At 57.9% G+C, this 17,282-nt stretch overlaps 3 protein-coding genes across 3 annotated transcripts; all 3 read right to left on the bottom strand.

Moving 5' to 3' along the window:
- Window positions 1-5,359: 5,359 nt before the first annotated feature.
- Window positions 5,360-5,788, bottom strand: LSCM1_07200 (uncharacterized protein; the record flags this gene model as incomplete). Its single annotated transcript, XM_067324584.1, has 1 exon — window positions 5,360-5,788. The coding sequence occupies one exon, from the start codon at window positions 5,786-5,788 to the stop codon at window positions 5,360-5,362; it is 429 nt and encodes a 142-aa protein (XP_067180941.1).
- A 7,031-nt stretch (window positions 5,789-12,819) lies between these two features.
- Window positions 12,820-14,151, bottom strand: LSCM1_07199 (uncharacterized protein; the record flags this gene model as incomplete). Its single annotated transcript, XM_067324583.1, has 1 exon — window positions 12,820-14,151. One exon carries the CDS (start codon window positions 14,149-14,151, stop codon window positions 12,820-12,822), a length of 1,332 nt encoding a protein of 443 aa, XP_067180940.1.
- A 1,759-nt stretch (window positions 14,152-15,910) lies between these two features.
- LSCM1_07198 (uncharacterized protein) lies at window positions 15,911-16,453 on the bottom strand (the record flags this gene model as incomplete). Its single annotated transcript, XM_067324582.1, has 1 exon — window positions 15,911-16,453. The coding sequence occupies one exon, from the start codon at window positions 16,451-16,453 to the stop codon at window positions 15,911-15,913; it is 543 nt and encodes a 180-aa protein (XP_067180939.1).
- Between the last annotated feature and the right edge of the window lie 829 nt (window positions 16,454-17,282).

The raw sequence follows: 17,282 nt of genomic DNA, 5'->3' as shown, positions 1-17,282 counted from the left end.
ACTCACACCGGAGCGAGGGTCAGCAGGAGACGACAGCCAAAGAGAGAACGAGAACTACACTGCTTCTCTGGCTTTGCGTATATATATATATATTCCTCCTCTGCTCGTGAGCGAGGCCCGATAATGTACAACCTCGTGAGCCCCGCCTGCGTGCGTGTGTGCGGGCGCTGCTTCGACTTTTCGTCGAACTTCGCCCTTCTTCTTCCTCCCCAGAGACCCCTTTTTAATTTCTTTGCTGCTATGCCGACTCTCCTTCTCGTCCTTTTCCCACTGGCCGACAAAAAAAACGGATCGACCGCTGTTCACCGAGAAGCGCGCCCCGACAGACAGGCAGACGGACAGAGGGAGAAAGAGAGCGAATGAGTTAGGGAGGGGGTGGGGTGGCGTGCAGCAGCAGCAGCAGCAGCCTCGACTGCGTTTCGATTTCTTTTTTTGCTTCGTGCGCGGTAGCGCTTGTTTGAGGGAGTGTGCGTTAGAATCTCTCGTCCACGCGTTTTTTTTTCAATGGGTTCGTGGAGCGAGGGAGCGGTAGTCCTGCCACGTGGTGCTGCTTGGTGCACACAGACACACACACACAGACAAATAGAAGTTCTGGATGCTATTCTGCGTATACCAACCGCCTTTCTGTGTTTGGATAGGTGGATGATGACAATATTCCTAGCGGTACCCTCTGCCTGCGAGGGCGTGCACCGTGAGAAGGGCCCAAAAAAACGAAAAGAAACAAACTAATGAGGGCGGCGACGGAGAGGTGGTGGTGTGTCTGTGTCGTATGGAGTGAGGAGAGAGCAAAGGGGGTGGGGCAAACACGCTGGCCAATTCGCTTCTGCCAGGCGACGATACGCTCCGTATAGGCGTTTCAGTGCAGATAAGCACCTCTTAAACAGGAAGGGAAAGAGAGGGGTAGAGAGAGAGATCGGAAAAGGATGAGCGAACAACAATAACAACAACAGAGCTGTAGCACGATCGCGCCCTTTTCTTTACGCGCCTACCGACACACACACACAGACACAGACACAGACACACAGACTCACTCACTCCGATTCACGCGCGCAAGGTGGGTGGGTGAGGGGTGAGGGGGGGGTGGTGGGGGGAAGGGAGCGTCGCCTCATGTGCTGGCCGACGACACTTCTTTACGGTGCTCTGTTTGTTTGTTGCTGGAGCAGCCGCTGCTGTGAGCAACAACAACGGCTGCCCGCGCGACTACCGGCGAAAAGCCGTCTCCTCGAACACTCCCCTTCTGCTCCTCCTCGTCTGTTCTTCGCACGCGAAGGCGCTTCTTCAAACACATACACATACACAAAATATTTCTTCGTCCTTAACCAACGTTCTTTTCTGTGTGCGCTCCAGCGAAGATGAAGCTGAAAAAAAAGGGGCACGTGCAGAGCACCGGAACTTGCCGACGCAGCGGCTGCGTCGTGTGCACGCTTCTGTGCGTGGGCGCTTGCGAAGCTGTTGCTTGTTTTCGATTTCCCCGAATATGGCGCCCACAGCGACGATGAAACAGAGAAAGGGGGTTGTGTAAGGGAGGAAGAGTGAAGGTGTGTGTGTGTGTGGGGGGGCGCGTTTCGGCGAGCACGTGAGCTTCTGTATGGGTGCGATGGGGTAGCGAGACAGAAACAGAGACAGAAAGAGAGAGAAGAGGGTGGGGCAGCGGTGAGGGATCGTTTTTCTTTTCTTCATTTCTGGCAGAGCAGAACGTTTGCTAAATAGGCAACGGCGGTGATGATGCTCCGACGACGGCGGCAGCGCAGGGATGAGGCGTGGTGAGTCGCACAACTGGCGAGGGAGGGAAGCAGCGGCGCCAATGAGGGCGCGTAGAGTGTGCGAAGAGGGTGGCAAAAGACTCTCTGTCGCACTTTTTTTTTCGTCGCTTGTATGTGTGCTCGACTGCGGACCGATGGCACTGAAAGCGGCAAGTGAGGCTGAAGGGGGAAAGCGATTCCGATCGAAGACCAATCGGATGGAGGCGTCGCACGCACCCGCGCACGCGCAGTGGCCTCCCCTTCCCCCCACCGATAAGGCCGAGGCGTGCAAGCTAAGCGGAGGCCGGCAGGCTGTCCGCGTCGTCGTGCGGACAGGGGAAAACCGGCGACGATGGCACGTGAAACGCGTTGGTGGCGGTAAACAAATGCCGATCGTGACAACAAAGCAAAGGATGACGAGGCCGATCCCATACACACACACACACAGAGAGAGAGAAGGGACGCGCTCTGCCGTTTGGGGTAACACCATTAGCGAGGCAGTGCCCACGGGGGTGGTGGAGCAGGTCGGCTGAGATGGAGAGCAAATAGCACTCGGTGTGCGTGTCTTCTCCGTCTTACTTTTCTCTTCGCGTGGCCAAAGGCGCAAGGATCCGCCGATCTGTGGGCGGTGGAAGGGGGGCGCCAGCGGATATGGGCACATGCGCACTCATCCAGACGCACTGACCACCATATCTGAAAGATGCACGGGAGGGAGGGGGCGATGCGCCCAGCGGAGAAGTCTACAGGGGGGGATAGGTGGACAAGCCGGACGACCCACTCTTTTCCCCTCAGAAACTTATTCACACATCCGCGCCAAAGATAGAGGGCTGGTGGGTGGCAGGAACGCGTGCCTACCGAATGGAGGAAAGGAGTGCTGGATGGGGTGTGGCACCGTCGCTGAGGAAGCTGGAGAGAGAGGGTGAGGAGGGAGGAGCGGAAGCGGAGGAAGTGAGAGGCGGCGAACGCTGTGAAGGGATCAGCTACGACATCTACGTTCTTTTTCGTACAACTTTGCGCTCCTTGCTACACTGCAGGGCGAGAAGGCGGCGGAGGGGGGCGTGCGCTACGCACGCGCCGCTCCCGGCGTCGCCATCGCAAGCCCGCCGATCTGGCGAAGATGCGCAAGCTCGCCGGATCGCCGCTTCCCCACCGAGGCAGAAGACAGGCGAATAGGGGCGCTCGTACACGTTGAACAGACACCACTGCATCGGTGTCAACAATGGTGGTTGCACCCTTGACGCACAAGACATACGCCCAAAAGAGAGAGAGGAGGTGAGAGACACGCGTCGCCCTCAATGAACCCGTTCCACCCGCAGTGCCCTCCCCTCCACCGCTGCGCTCTGCGCCTGCCCGCTTCGCAGGTCGCCTCACAGCCGCACCCATCATGCGGGCCGACACCTGCGGCGTCCCTCGGCGTCGCGCAGGCTCCCTACACCAGTGGGCAGCGAGGGCCGAGTGAGGGAGAGGAGAGGAGGAGGGGGGAGGGAGGACTTGCCTGGACGCCCCCTCCCCCCTTTGCTACATACATACAGAGAAAGAGAGCTAGTGGGCCCCACGAGATGTACTTTGCAGTGGGGTAGGGCCCTTTTTTTCCCCGTCGTCAGAGCAACAGGTGAAGGATAGAGAGAGCAGAGACGAGGAGGCATGCGCCGGCCACCATATTTCCGTCTCCATGCCTTCACGCACGCAGAGCCATTCAGTACGGGGCACTATAAACATACGTCCAATCGGCAAGATGCGCGCCGTCCAACAAGGGTGCCGATGCGTGAATGAGCAGCACCTGCGAAAAAAGGGGTACATGCCTGAAGAGCCCAGCGCACACACCCGCGCCGAATGATGAGGTACCCCCCCGCTCTCTCTTTTATGCTCGAAAGGTAAGAAAAGCGGCGTTTGTGCGCATCCATACACACACGCACACACATATCGGAGGGGGGAGTAACGGCCAACGGTCACACTGGCCTGATATCAGATGAAGTGTAAAGGGCGAAGGAATGCACACACCCACACAGGTAAGAGGAAGGCAGCAAACACACGTGAAGGCGTCCCCCTCCCCCGAGAGGCAGCCAATCCGAGTGGGGTGAAGAACGCATGAGCTGCTCTATTGTCTACAAGCCTTTTTCGTTCTTTGCTTGCAGAACGCCGCCCCCTCCCCTGCGGAATACACGAGACAGTGTAAGGAGGGAGAGAGAGAAGGGCTCACTCGCCTAGAGACGCATGCGTGCAGGCATGTACCTGCCAGAGAGCCAACGACAACAGCGGAGGGAATGGAGTAGGACACCGCGAGCATGTGCCAGAGTCCTGCGGAGAGCTGTTCGTCCTAAGAGAGAGAGGGAGGGGGAGGGGATGCACATGAGATGACGATGTGCCGAAAATGCGATTTATAACATATGTAAACAGCCAAGCAAATAAAAGAAAAAAAGAGAGGTGAGAAAAACGATGACACAGGACGACTCACTCGCAAACGGTGGAGAGAGGAGCCGTGTGAGATGGTGGCGGTGGGGAGGAGGAGGAGACACGGCCGAAATGGTTACCGAGACGACAATGTGCTGGTCTCTCTTTTTTTTTTCGTTGGCAGGTACTGACGACGGCGCCCCCTCCCCCCTCTTGCCCATGGCTCACACGCTGGCTTCTCCTTCACCTGTGCGTTTCTAAAGTGTGTTCCAAGCGAAGCCTTAATCGACGAAAAAAAAGATATGTGCTCAGTGTTTATTCGGTATCGACAGGCCCGCGTCGAAGCCGGTAGAGACTACTCCATTCGACTCACATGGATTCCCCTCCCCCTCCCCCAGAAGTAAGCACGCCAGATAACCTTCTGAATGGACCCGCGCGCGACTGAGGAAAGGGGGTGTATAAATGCGTATATTCGTCGACTGGCGCCAGATCAGGGCCCGCGCGCGCTCTTTCGAGGGTATGGCAGCGCTTGTGAGGATTGACAGAACAGAAAACAAAGAGAGGGCCGACTGGTGACGGGAGGTGAGGTCGGGGGGTGGCGGGGGTCGGCCCCCATGTATGTGAAGGAGGAAGACACGATGCTTGCGAAGCACCCACATAGACACACACACACGCTTGAAAGAGAGAGGACACCCCCTAAAGAGAGCAGTCCTCTTATCGAAACCACCCTGCATGCATATGCAGAGGCACCTACACACACATCTATATGTGGGGCGCGTGTGTGTCTAGGCATGCAGATGTGAAGGCGTTTGCAAGCGCATGGACGAAAAAAAAGGCCATCTGCCCCCTTCACCGCCTTGTGGCGGGCCCTATTTGTGCCTGTGTGGCTCTTCCAGCGGCGACGCGAATCGTCACACGCGCAGAGGTCAAGAGAGGAAGAGAGAGGGGACCGTCCCCAAGTGGATGTACACCTACCACGCGCACCTTCCCACGGTCCCCCGGCATGATGCGTAGCTCTTCCCTTTTTAACCCCTGTACCACCTGTCTGGCCTTGAAGAGGGGCTATTGGTTATCTTGTGTGCAATCTTTGCTGAGCCACGGCAGGGGACGCACGAGGGGCGGCGCCAGGGGGTCGGTACTGAACATGAAGGAGTGCTTCAGGGCTCCATGGCACGCCGGCGCCCATGTACCCCTCCCCCTCCCTACGGACGTCTTTTCCGTGCATCTTAGCGACGAAAGCACAGCGGGTTGCTGGTAGTAGACTGTCCACTCCTGCTGGAGTGACTGCCCCCGTGGCTCGCCATCTCGTCATCGCTGCTGCCCTCCATAGGGATTTCAGTCGCCTCCACTTCCTTCCGGCGACGGCGCTGGTCAGACTCCTTGAAGTGGCACTGCACTGTGACGTACAGCACCAACACAATCAGCAGGAAACCAACGAACAGCATAATGAAGCCAACCCACCAGTACTCAGTGAAGAAAGGCACCTTCACCTCGTAGGTGCGGCGAACATACGCCGTGGGCTCCGGTGTATCATCGGCTGCCTGGGCGACCAGCGGTGTACCACTGAGAGCCCCCTGTAGTGCCGTGGCAGCAAAGAGCACCGCAATCAGATGCCTCGGCAGCCGCCCTGTCCCAGACGTAAGAGCGCCTCTCATGGGCATGTGTTTGTTATATCTCAAGCGAAGCGAAGGGGAGCAGAGGGAAAAAAAAAGACGTTCGTACGGTACCCCGGAACGCCCTCAACGAGCGACCTGCGCACCTTCACGAGGATGGGCTGCCCCTTTTTCCGTATCCCTTCAAAGAAAGCGAGGCAGCGCGACACAGCGACAGAGCGAGAGAAGAGTTGGGGCGGGGGGCTGTAGTTGGGGCAAGCGGTGAGGAAGAATGCTCTGTTCCATCAGTGATGGAATGTGTGTGTGTGTGTGGGGGAGAGAGGAGCGACAAGAGGGAGAGGGTGGAGGAGGTGGTGGTGGAGGGCTGAGGAGGAGTAGAGAGGAATGCTGGAGAGACGGCTGCATGAGCGTTTTTCTGCCCACTCCCTTTTTTTCGGATGTGTGTACGTGTGTGTAGAGGGGGTTGGAGCGGTGGAGGTAGCAGAGAGCGAGATGCCGAGGGCGCTGCGTGTGTGCGTGGTGGTGGTGGTGGGGGAGGGGAGGTGCACGGGGATGAAGGGACGAGCCCGAAAGCACAAGTTAGACGCCTGGCCACAGGATAGGGCGCACACGCATCCCTCTTCTGTTCTCAAGAATACGCGTGATGCCGCTAGTTGTCGTTTTCTTCTCGGCTGCGCGCAAGAGACAAAGAAGAGATGCACACACACACATGTATACAGGGGGAGCAAGCGAGGGAGGGAGTAAAAGCGATAGCGGCGGAACGGCAAAGTGCGAGGCAGCCAATCGAAGCAGTCGCTGTAGTGGAGGAAGCGCGTCGAATATATGCTGAGGGTGATGATGCCTGCCGCACGCATGTCCGTGTGGATGTATGCATGCGCCCTGCCACCTCCCACCTCCCCCCACGCTTCGATGCTAACCACGGGTTCTTGCGCTCCTTCCATTCCGTTTGCGCTTTCTCGCTGCACCTTATGCGAATGTCAGCAGTCCCCCCCTCTCCCTCTCACTCTGCCTCCCCTTCTCCCTCTCCCTCTTTCTATGCAGCCTTCCTGTGACGAAGCGATGCACTCTCCTCACTCCCATCTCCTCCTCCCCCCTCCTCTCCTCCAACTCGACGGCAGAGCGTCTCGCGTCCGGCAGTGGACCACGAGGGGGTGGGGGTGGGGGCGCGAGAGGAGATCAAACAAATCGCACCGCACACCCACGAGCAAAGAAAAGCGAAAAAAAAAAGAGTCGCCTTCGCACCGACACGCGTAGAGGCATTTCAATCACGTCGCCCCCCCAGCAGTACAGCGGCTCAGCTAAGAGGACCTTTGCGGGCTAAAAAGGTGATGGGCGGGCCGATGCAAAAAAAAGAAAAGAGTGAGAGGGAGGGGGGAAGAGAGGGAGAGAGAGAACAACCGCACCAACAACAACAGCAGCAAAAAGAAACGCGCCGAGTGACAATCAAAGGAGGAGCCCCGCGTGCGACCACACGTCGGTTCACATAAATACACACACACACACACGCACACACATAAATACACAGACAGATAGAGAGAGATGCGCGAGGGAGCCACCGAATGAAGCAAAAAAGGAATAGAGGAATGTAATGAAGCTCAGGCGGCTGCGCGACCATGAAGAGGTGGTGGCGCCCTCCCCCCTCCCCACCTCTCTCACCTCTCTCCCTCCCCGCTACCCACCTACGGCCACCATATCCCCTTTACAGACAGCAGAATCCGACACGCCGATGAGGGATCGCGAGAAGAGAGAGAGAGGGAGTGGGGTGGGGTAGGCGAAGAGGATGCGAGGTAGTTGTGGTGGGTGCTTGGGTGGGGAGAGGAGGGCCAATGGGGCGGCCATGAGTCCGACTGGCTTTCCGGTAAAGGAAAAGACGGAGGATGTACACACAGAGACACTGCATGGCACCAACAGCGACCGGCGGGCAAACGCAGATACACAAACACACTAAGAAGGTGAAGACGGACCAAAAAAGAAAATGGAGAAGAATCAAGAAACGTGGCGACGGCGAGGCTAAGAAGAAAGTGTGAAATGAAAAAATGAAAAGGGGTGGGGGCGAAGGGGAGGACGAATCACACAGACGTCACTGAACACGAGGCAACAAGGCCGACGGGCGAAGTCACAGAGAGAACAGAAGAAGCAGACCAAAAGAGAGTGAAGGCGTGCGACCGCGGCAGGAGAAGAGGGCCAAAGAGGAAAGAGTACTTGCACTCTTCAGCTCTCTCTCTCTTGCGCTCCCGTTGCTATTGCATCGTCTTCGTCTAGCGGCCCTCCGGCACGCCTTTTTTTTTTGCCGCCATCGCCTTTCCCCTCTTTTTGCGTTATCTCGTTTTTTTTTGTTGATTGTTTGGTCGTTGCTCGCCTTCTCACCCTTCCAGTCATACATACCTGTTTACACACATATATATATATATGTGTATACACATGTGTGCGCGTTTGTATGCGTACGTGCGCATACGTTCACGTATTGCACTTCGGTATTTTTTTTTTTGGGATAGGGGGAGGGAGGGAGGAGACAGGGGCAGTCGTGTTGTTGGTAGCGGATGTGCGTGTGTGCCGGTGAGGGAAGGGGCCCACAGCATCTACGCCAGTGGCGGCACTCGCACTCGGAAAAGCGGACTGTGAACAACAAAAAAGAAGCAGATAAGCAAACCGCGCGAGAGGGGGATGACCGCGAGAGGCGAACGACCGCTTTCCCCTCCCCGTTCTTCCAACATGGGCGTTGACACACAGTAGTTAGTCATGGACACAGAGAGGGACGAAATAAAAAATAGCTCTCGTGAAGACAGCAGCCCCCCCAGACGAAAAAAAAAAACGGTCGTCCCATGATAAGTAGTGGATAGGTTGCAGGCAGACGTGCAGGTTGGGGGTGGGTGGGAGGAGGGGGACGCGCATGGCGACGAATGCTCGAGCGAAACAAAAAAACTTACACTCCCCTCGTGTCGCCGATAGAGATATCCGTGGAAAGCAGCAGTAGCAACGAAAAAAGAAAGAGCGAGCAGCGAAACCGACGCAATGCAAAGAAGAGGGGGGGTAGGAGGACTGAGAGCAGTCAATGATCAGAAACAACAGCAAAAAAAAAGGTGCCGCCCACGCACCCACGCCCTTTGCGCCTGATCTCTCTCCCTTTTGGAAGCTTGAGGGATAGACACCTAGATATATATATATATATATTCCGATACGGGTATGCTTGGGCACGCTTGTGTGCACACAGCGGTGCTACGAGACCGGTTCGCCTCTCGCCGAACAGGAAAGAGAAGAAAATGGGCGGAGAGGAAGCGAGACGGTTTCGTGGCGTACTCTGCACGCACTGCACATCTGTCTGTCCCACGTGCATCGCGAATGGTGACCGTTCGCATGAACGCGTCTGCATTCATGCGCTGAGGACACACACATGTGAGAGCAAGCACAGCTGGCGAAAATAACGGCCTGTGGGAAAGGAAAGGGCGCGGGTGCGTGAAGATGGCGAGGAGGCCGTGGATACGCGCGGATGGGAAGGCAGTGTTTCACTATATGCGCACACGTACACGCCGAGTTGAGAGGAGAACGAACGCTGGTGGTGGGGATGAATGACAGGGCCAGTGAATGTTTCCGGCTGCGGAGAGGAAAGCGAGAGGTAACACCGACAACAACAACAGCAACAACAACAAAACAAAAAAAAAACAAAGCTGAAAAAAGCACCCAAAAGAAGTGTATATGCTTAGGACACGAGCAGAGGGGGGGCCGTGGAGCGGCATGGCTCCCACCACCCACACACATGCGTGCGTGCGTGCAATCCCCAGAGCACTTTAGGGGGTGGGGCGGAACGAGAGAGAGGATAGAAGCACATGTAAGCCACACACGAGATAATACAGTTGGAGGCGTGAGCGTGTGTGTGTGTGTGTATTTTCGGATTGGGGCAATAGAGAGTCCCGATCGCGCAAGCAGAGCCATAGATGTAACGGGAAGATGAGCGGAGGACATGCCGGGCAAAAAAAAGACGCGGCTGCCTTTTCTCCTGTCTCACGGCCTTGCCAGAGTGTCCCCCCCGCCAGCGCTGCGCCCGTATGATTAACCTTCGACGTCCGTCAAGGAGGCACAGGTACCGTCATCCACGCGGATACATATATATATATACATACAGGTGAAGAGCAGACGCACGGGGATGCGCACAGATCTGTCTGCGTAGGTGTGTGTGTGCGTGTGTGGTAGGGTTGTTTGGGGGGAGGGGGCTGGATTCAAGAGGCATACCAGGTGCAACGATGCTGTCTGCAGAGAGCGGTGGCACAGAACCAATGGCTAAATTGACGAGGCGCGCGTGACATACCAACCGACCTGGGCCGGCTCAACGAGCCCCTTAACAAACAGGCGTACCGATCAGCGTGAACGGCCGAAAGCAAAAAATGGAAGCGGCGAAAAAAAAGGTGACGAAGACGGCCACCACTCAAAAAACAGTTCGTCACACCAGAGCGTCTACGTTAGTGCACTGGCGTGCGAGCACCCACGCGCACACTTCCTTCGTCTAGATGCACACAGGCACACAAATCGCCCATCGGTGCATGTGGTCTGTCACTCACGCATTTCCCCAGCTCTCCTCCCCTCTCTCTCCCTCTCTGCACTATTTTACACTACTCTCCTTCGACCGCACCCATTTTTTTCTCCCCCCGCTTGAGGGTAGCGAAGAGAAGCAACGAAAAGAAAGGCGACGCAGGCGCAGGAGCCACATCGACTCAATGCCCGTAGAGAGGAGAGGAGAGAGAGAGGAGGGGTGGCGCGCGTTGTCCCTGCAGATGTGCGCGAGCGCGAGTGAGGGTGGTGAAAAGGACGATGGCCACGCCGGCCATCGCGGAAGAAAAGGACACCCCAAATCAGAGAAGTACAAAAGGGAGGACACCGACAGACTCCGGGGGACGGCGAGCCTGCCGGCGCGAAGGATTCGCGCGGCTGCTGCGGCTGATGCTGTCGCACCGTCGGTTTGGAATCCCCTGCGAAAGAGGTGAAGGACAAGTCACACAGCTCTCCACTCAAGCGGTGTGCTGCGCCGTCGCACGCGGGCGGGCGGGGGCCGGAAAGAAAGAGAAGTGGCCACACACACACACACAGATAACGGGATAGCCCCCAGTTGCGCCGCAGAGGGGTGGAGGTGAGGAGGGGAAGGGCAGGCTTGAACTGATGATAAGACTAGGAAAGCCAAGAGGTGGAGGTGCAGCGGTATAGGAGACGCACGCACACACAGACACAGACACACCCACAGAGGAGAAACAGGTGATGCCATCACGCGACTCTTGACAACGCGAGCGGAAAGATAAAGGGGAGACGCATGCGTCGACCAACCACGCAGGTCAGACGCGTGAAAGATAATGACGTGAGCGGTTGCATGCCGACATCACCGAGCACAAAGCGACCGCTTCTTCCTCCTCCCTCCTCCTCCTCCCGCATTCCCCCCTCCGTCCCCTTACGTTTCGCTGCGGTGTGCAAGGAGGGGTGGGGGTGGGAGGCGGAGGAGGGAAAAGAGACGATTCGATGCGTGCGGAGACAGGATTTACTTAAACCAACGCCCACTCACGCACATCCGCACGACAGCTTGCGCGTGTGAGTCGGCTTGCCGACCGTGGTGGACGGCAAACCTTCTCCCCTACTCCCCTCCCGCCGTCTCCGCCCCTGTGAGGTCACGCAGGGTGTGCATAGGAATCTGTATTGGCGTCGGAAGGGATTGTGTATGTGTGTGTGTGTGCGGGAAGGAGACGCAGCAGTTCGCACAGCTGTCCTTCTCGCACCCTCTCGAGCCTCTTTCGCCCCCTTTCGAGCACTGAGAGGGGAAGCCTCGTCAGCGCATGGTGTCAGCGTCAGTGTCAGCGGTGATGTGAAGCTGAGGAGAACTGTCTCCCTTTCACACACACACACACACCAAGTGCTGATCAGAAACCGAACAACTCGCGTGGCTGGCACGAGCGCTAAAGCATACAGCATACACCATCACGGTGAGGCTCCCCCACTCTGCGCTTACGAAGACGCATGCACGAACGTGCAGATGCGGGCATAAGCGTGTGCACAGAGGGCCGTAATAGATATCCTGACGCGAAGGGGTGTGATACCCGATGGGAGGTGCCGCTCGTCTGTGAAGTTGGGGCGTCGCTCTTGCGAAGCGCGGCCGCCTGCTCACGTGCGTGGACAGCTGCTTCATCAAACTGACCGGCAGTGGGCTACGCACTTACTCTGTCTAGCTCGCACATGTGTGCTTCCGCTGCGATCAGCCACCAATCAAGCTGCCGCCAAAAAAGTGGTGGATCTGTGAGGTCGGCTCCGATTTACTCCCCCCTCTTTCTCCTCCATTACTGAAGTCGCTGCGCGTCTGGTGAGTGCGCTCATCGCTCGCGGACTTCGGTTCGTCTTGGCTGCCAAGACGCACGAGCTTCAACCTTGAACCGCAGTCTTATACCGTCCGGCTTGGCGGTTGACGGCGCTCCTCGCCGCGATGCGGCTGTGGAATCCCTGCTCTGTTCCTCCTCGGGCGCTGGCAGCCTCTTCCAGCACAAGCAGCAGCGTCTTGGTGGGCCGCGCCAGATCGACACTTCCCTTGCCCTTTTTTTTCTGCCGCCGCAAGCGATCCAGTCGACGGCTGCATCCTCACCGCGACCCGCCAGAGTGGCCACACGCAGCTGCCGAAAAAAAAACGACGAAGGGCAAAGCACATCTGCGCTTGAGTCAAGCGATGACAGCGACAGCGCTTCCCTTCCGGGCAAATACTGCGCATGCAAAAACGTTCTGGATATGTGGCACCTCGGGGTCGGGGCGAGGGCGGCGCTCTTCGCCGCGATGGAGGTGCGTGCTCACGAGGACAGCGCCAGCGTGTGACGGTGAGCCGTGACAAGCACTGTAATACCCCAGCGCTTTCGCACTGAAGAAGCGAGGGCGCGGGCGGAAGCGAGCGTGAAGACCACATGAGACAAAGGGGAAGACGCCGGAGCGAGGTGCGCCGGCTGCCGCTGAATGCGGCTTTAGGTGTCGATGGCGCTCTCTCGATGACAAGCGCGGAAATGGCTAGTACCGCATGCGGCCTTCGCCGACGTTGGCCGTCATGTACGGCTCCGGAACGTCTAGGCGTCGGCGAGTGCAACCATTCCAGAAGATCCGTTTCTGCTCGCGGTAGCCGGAGACCTGATGGAGACACCGCTCATCATCTCCTTCGAGGGCGGATACACCAGCGGTGACGTCGCTGCCATCGCAGCAAAGGCATTCGGTTCATGAACTTTGGCATCCTCTTCATACGCACACCACACATACGGGGTCGACGCGCACCGTGGAAGGCGAGGGATACGAGTGAAGTGACTCAGAGACAGCGGCGCATACCGGAGGAGTACGGGGGAGGTCGGCAACTGCGTGCTTGCTGTCCCTACTGCTTCTGTCGTGGCATCGACGCTGTTGGGCAGCGACGCGGATGGCGATTCGGAGGAGTGATAAATCGACAACGCGGACGATGGCGCGGACCGGGTTGCCATGCCAGAAGCACGAGCCGCTGTCGCGATGGTGGTTTCACTGCGGCTGACGGAGAGGCGCTTCCGAAGATGGTGACCACCGTGACCGCAACGACAGCTTCCTACCTCCGTCACAGATGCACCGCTGAGGATATATGATGCTTCTGATGAGACGAGAGACAGTGACGGAGTCTCCATGGAACGCGCCCGGCCAACTTGCTCTCGTCGTGCCACTGACACATCGTGCGCCTCGTCATGGACGGCAGTGAGGTCCTGGTCCTCCAGCTGAAGCAACTTCGCTACGACTAACATCTTTGGCACCGCCGAGGCCGCGCCATCTAACGAGGAGGGCAGCCTTTGTCTTGTGCCCGCGACACTGCTGCCTGCCTTGCCAAGCCGGTTATTGCCGAGCAGCCGCGACGTTCGGTGGGGCAGCAACTCCGCCTCGTCCACAGCGGTTTCGCTGCCAAGAGCTTCCGCACGTTCATCCTCGATGTCCGCGTTGCCCTCCAGAGCGCTTTGCTGCCTCACGAGGCGGCGCGCCTTCCGGTCGCTTGCCTGCAGGCTTCCCCGACTGCCTGCAGGTATTGCAGTCCGCGTCGCCGGCGCACCACTCGCCATTCCCATCCTAATGTTTGCTTCCTCGCTGCTGGTTGCCATGGGGAAGGTCGGGGTATTCGCCAGCAGCTTCCTGTGAGCGCGCCGCACCGCACGCCAGCGATGCGCCATGGCGAGCATCATCACGGTGAACCCGACTGCGTAGAGTGAAAACACAATCACGCAGGAGAGAGCTGCGAGGGATGCCGTAAGCGATGACGCGCCTGCCATAGTGAGCGGCGGCACACACTGCTGACCCCCTATGCTTCGAGAACAAAGATGGACATCGCCACTCGAATTGTGTCGCTCAAACATTTTGTGTCCGAAGGGCGACCCCATACGAACTTCTCTTTGCATCTGCGTGTGTTTGTGTGCGGGTGTGTGCCTGTTAGCATTGGGGCAGCGAAGAGAGAGAGAGGGGACACCGAAGAAGAGACCTTGCGATGCGAGGGTGGGGTGGGCGGGGGACAAGGCCAACGTTTGTTCCCCAACTTCCCTTGCCAGATTTTTCGGGCGTTGAAGCGCGGCCTCTGGCCTGCCTGTGTGCGCATCTGAAAGCGCGGCTCATCATCTCCAAAATTTTTTTCGCGCGTGTGCGTGTGGCGGGGGGGGGTGCGAAACGAATTACCGCTCGGACACATCACACATGCCCGAAGGACACAGACGTCGCCGCGTGCGAGGCGAGCCGGGGAAGGAGTGCCGAGCATGCGAGATCCTATCGACGCGCAACATCACGTATTGCTATCGTGGTGATTGCTACGGTACGCCTGAGCGCCAGGCCGGAGAGGCCCTTGGCAGCCGCTTCTTCGAGAAGCAGGAGTCGACACTGGCGCTAGAGCGCGAAGGGGGAGGGGGGAGGACAGAGGAAAGAGATCCTGAACCAAAACTCTCAGGGAGGCCACTACATGACAGGAACGGTGATATGCATGTTCCACTCACCGGGGTGGGGTGAGGGGATGCGATGCGTAGGCCCCTCTTTCACCCGTGTGCGGCTCACCAATGATGAGCAGTGAAGAGCCTACAGGCACATAGCGTAGATGCGGAAAGACAAGCAGGTCAGAGCCCCCCCTTCCGCACACATCCGGGCGCGGGCGCCATTCTTCTAACCACCACAACAAAATAGTTTCGCGAGGATGAGCCTCCCGTTCCGACTCCCCCTCTTCTCTTCCCCCCCTCTCTCCTCCATTTCTGCTTACAGAACGAGGGTGCGCGCAACAGCAAAGTCAGATAACACAGACACACACACATACATCAGCAGTGGACGAGGAGGAGGGGGGGAGGGTACGCGGTAGCGGAGAACGGTGAAAATAAAAGAAAAACAAAACCGAAAGAGAGCGAGGCGCGGTGACGGGTACCGATACCCCCCCCAACTCCGCGCACGCTCGTATGGGGAGACCTAAAAAGGCGGCGAGCGGCGAAAGACGTGCAGCTGTTGACACGTCGACACACGCACGCGGGTGTGCACATTGGTGCCATAGGAGGTAGCTTCGAGCAAGCCGGAAGGGGGGAGTGTGAAAAGGGCTTCTGCAAAACCGCGACGGGGTGGAGAGGAGGTGAGAGGAGCGTACTGCACATACATACATATATATTTATATATATTTAAACCTCGAGACGAATAAACAACAACCCCACCTCGACACATACACACACACACAAAAAAAAAAAGAGGCACACCCCTGACGCAAAACGTAAAAGCCATTCGCCATCGAGGCACCATCGCTACGGCCCTCCCCATCTCCCCCCTCATCTCCTCGCAACCAAAGTGATGGACAGCATCAGCAGGTGCCCATGTCATTCAGAAGCAACCAGCCGGCCGACACACACGCACACGCTGGCGGGAACATCGAGTAAGGAATCATTACACACCCATATGTATATATATATATATATACATGCAGTGAGCGAGGAAGGTAATCTGGGAGGGAGAGAGAGAGAGAGGGGGGTGGGTGGGTGATATGGTGGGGTGGGGGTAGGCAGGTGAGTCGGGAGGGTAATCGAAGAGGAGAGGGCGTGCCCCGTACGACACCGTCGGCTCGCGGCTAATACCAACCTCTTCCCTCTCGTGCCCGCACGCCTCTGATGCGTGCCGTCTGCTGCGTCTCTCTCTCAGGAGTGCTCACAGCAGACGAAGCGGGTTCAACTCGACAACAGCGTCACTGACGCTCTCCGACGTGGTTGAGCTGTCGCTTCCACTGCTCGAGCTGTCCGCCCCTTCATCTTCGTCAAGCGACCCGGAAGAGTCATCGCTGAACACGGCTGTTTCAGCTCCGCGTTCACCGCTGCGGCGACGACTGCGCTGCACCCGTGCCGACCCCCTGGCACCGCCGTCGATGCAGCGATCGAGCTCAAAGAAGCCACTTGCCAGGTATGCCTGCCCGACAACCTTCCTTGCCTTGCGTTGATCCAAGTATTGGAAGCGGTGGCAAACCCACAGCGCCAACAGAATGTAAGCGACAAGCACCAACAGCGCAACGAGGATGATACCGAGGTACCAGTTCGTGTCAAGGAACGAGCGTGGCGGGAGCTCGTACACCTGGCGCTCGTACACGACGCTGTTCGTAGGGAATTCAACATCACCTACCGCCAGCGGCGGCGTGGTCATCCAGATCTCCGCCGAGGAAGGGGCGGAGGCACCTCCGAGGGCGGCGCTTGACGCCATAGGTGAAACTGCGCCACAGCGCGAGTGCCAAGAGGGCGAGAGGACGGACTCCTGCTCCCAGGCTCCTGCCTGGATGACCGCGGCAACGAGGGCCGGTGTGTGATCTGTGAAGCAGCCAAACGTAAGAAAAAAAATCAGATGAAATGCCGCACTCGCACACTCGTCTCGGAGTCTCTCTCTCCCCTCCCTTCGACTCCCTTCACGCTGTCGCTTCACGGAGCACGCAATGGGGGAGAGCGCGCGGGGCGAATACGAATCGTTTTGTGTTGGGCGGGGCAGGTAAGGACTGGCGTGCCCAAGGGAAGAGGCAGCAACCGCCGAAAAATAAGTTCGGCGCGTTTCCGCGCGTGATGCTCAACAGGTACAGCAAGCGCGGTACCACCCCATCCGCCCCAAACTCAAGCAAAGCACAGAGCCGCCGTGACAGCTCTCCGAGGCAGCGAAGGGCAGGACGACGGAAGAGAGCCTCGAGACACGGGCAACAAGGGCTACGCTGCAAGGGAGGGGGAGAGAGAGAGAAGGTTTACAGTAGAGCGAGCACAGCAGGGCAACCGGACGCTGAGATGCACTCCGAGCAACTCAGCGTCTCACCAGCGAAACAAAGCCGTTTTTCTCCACCCGCACGCAAATTGTTTGCTTCTCTGTTCGTTTGCTTCTGTCCACCGGCGCAGGAAAGCGGGCACGCATGCGGCCAGTGAGCGATCGGCACTAAAGCGCCCCTGAGCAGACCCCCTTTAAAGAGAGCCGATCAGAGACACCAAAAAAAATTACCAATGTGGATGGTGGTAATGATGACGTTTACAGAGCCTCGAGGAGGAGGATAGGCCCA

The sequence above is a fragment of the Leishmania martiniquensis genome, chromosome 8 (genome assembly GCF_017916325.1).
Source record: "Leishmania martiniquensis isolate LSCM1 chromosome 8, whole genome shotgun sequence".
NCBI classification, from domain to species: Eukaryota; Euglenozoa; class Kinetoplastea; order Trypanosomatida; family Trypanosomatidae; genus Leishmania; species Leishmania martiniquensis.
The sequence above is the reverse complement of the archived record's forward strand: the minus strand, read 5'-3'. Positions and strand labels throughout refer to the sequence as shown.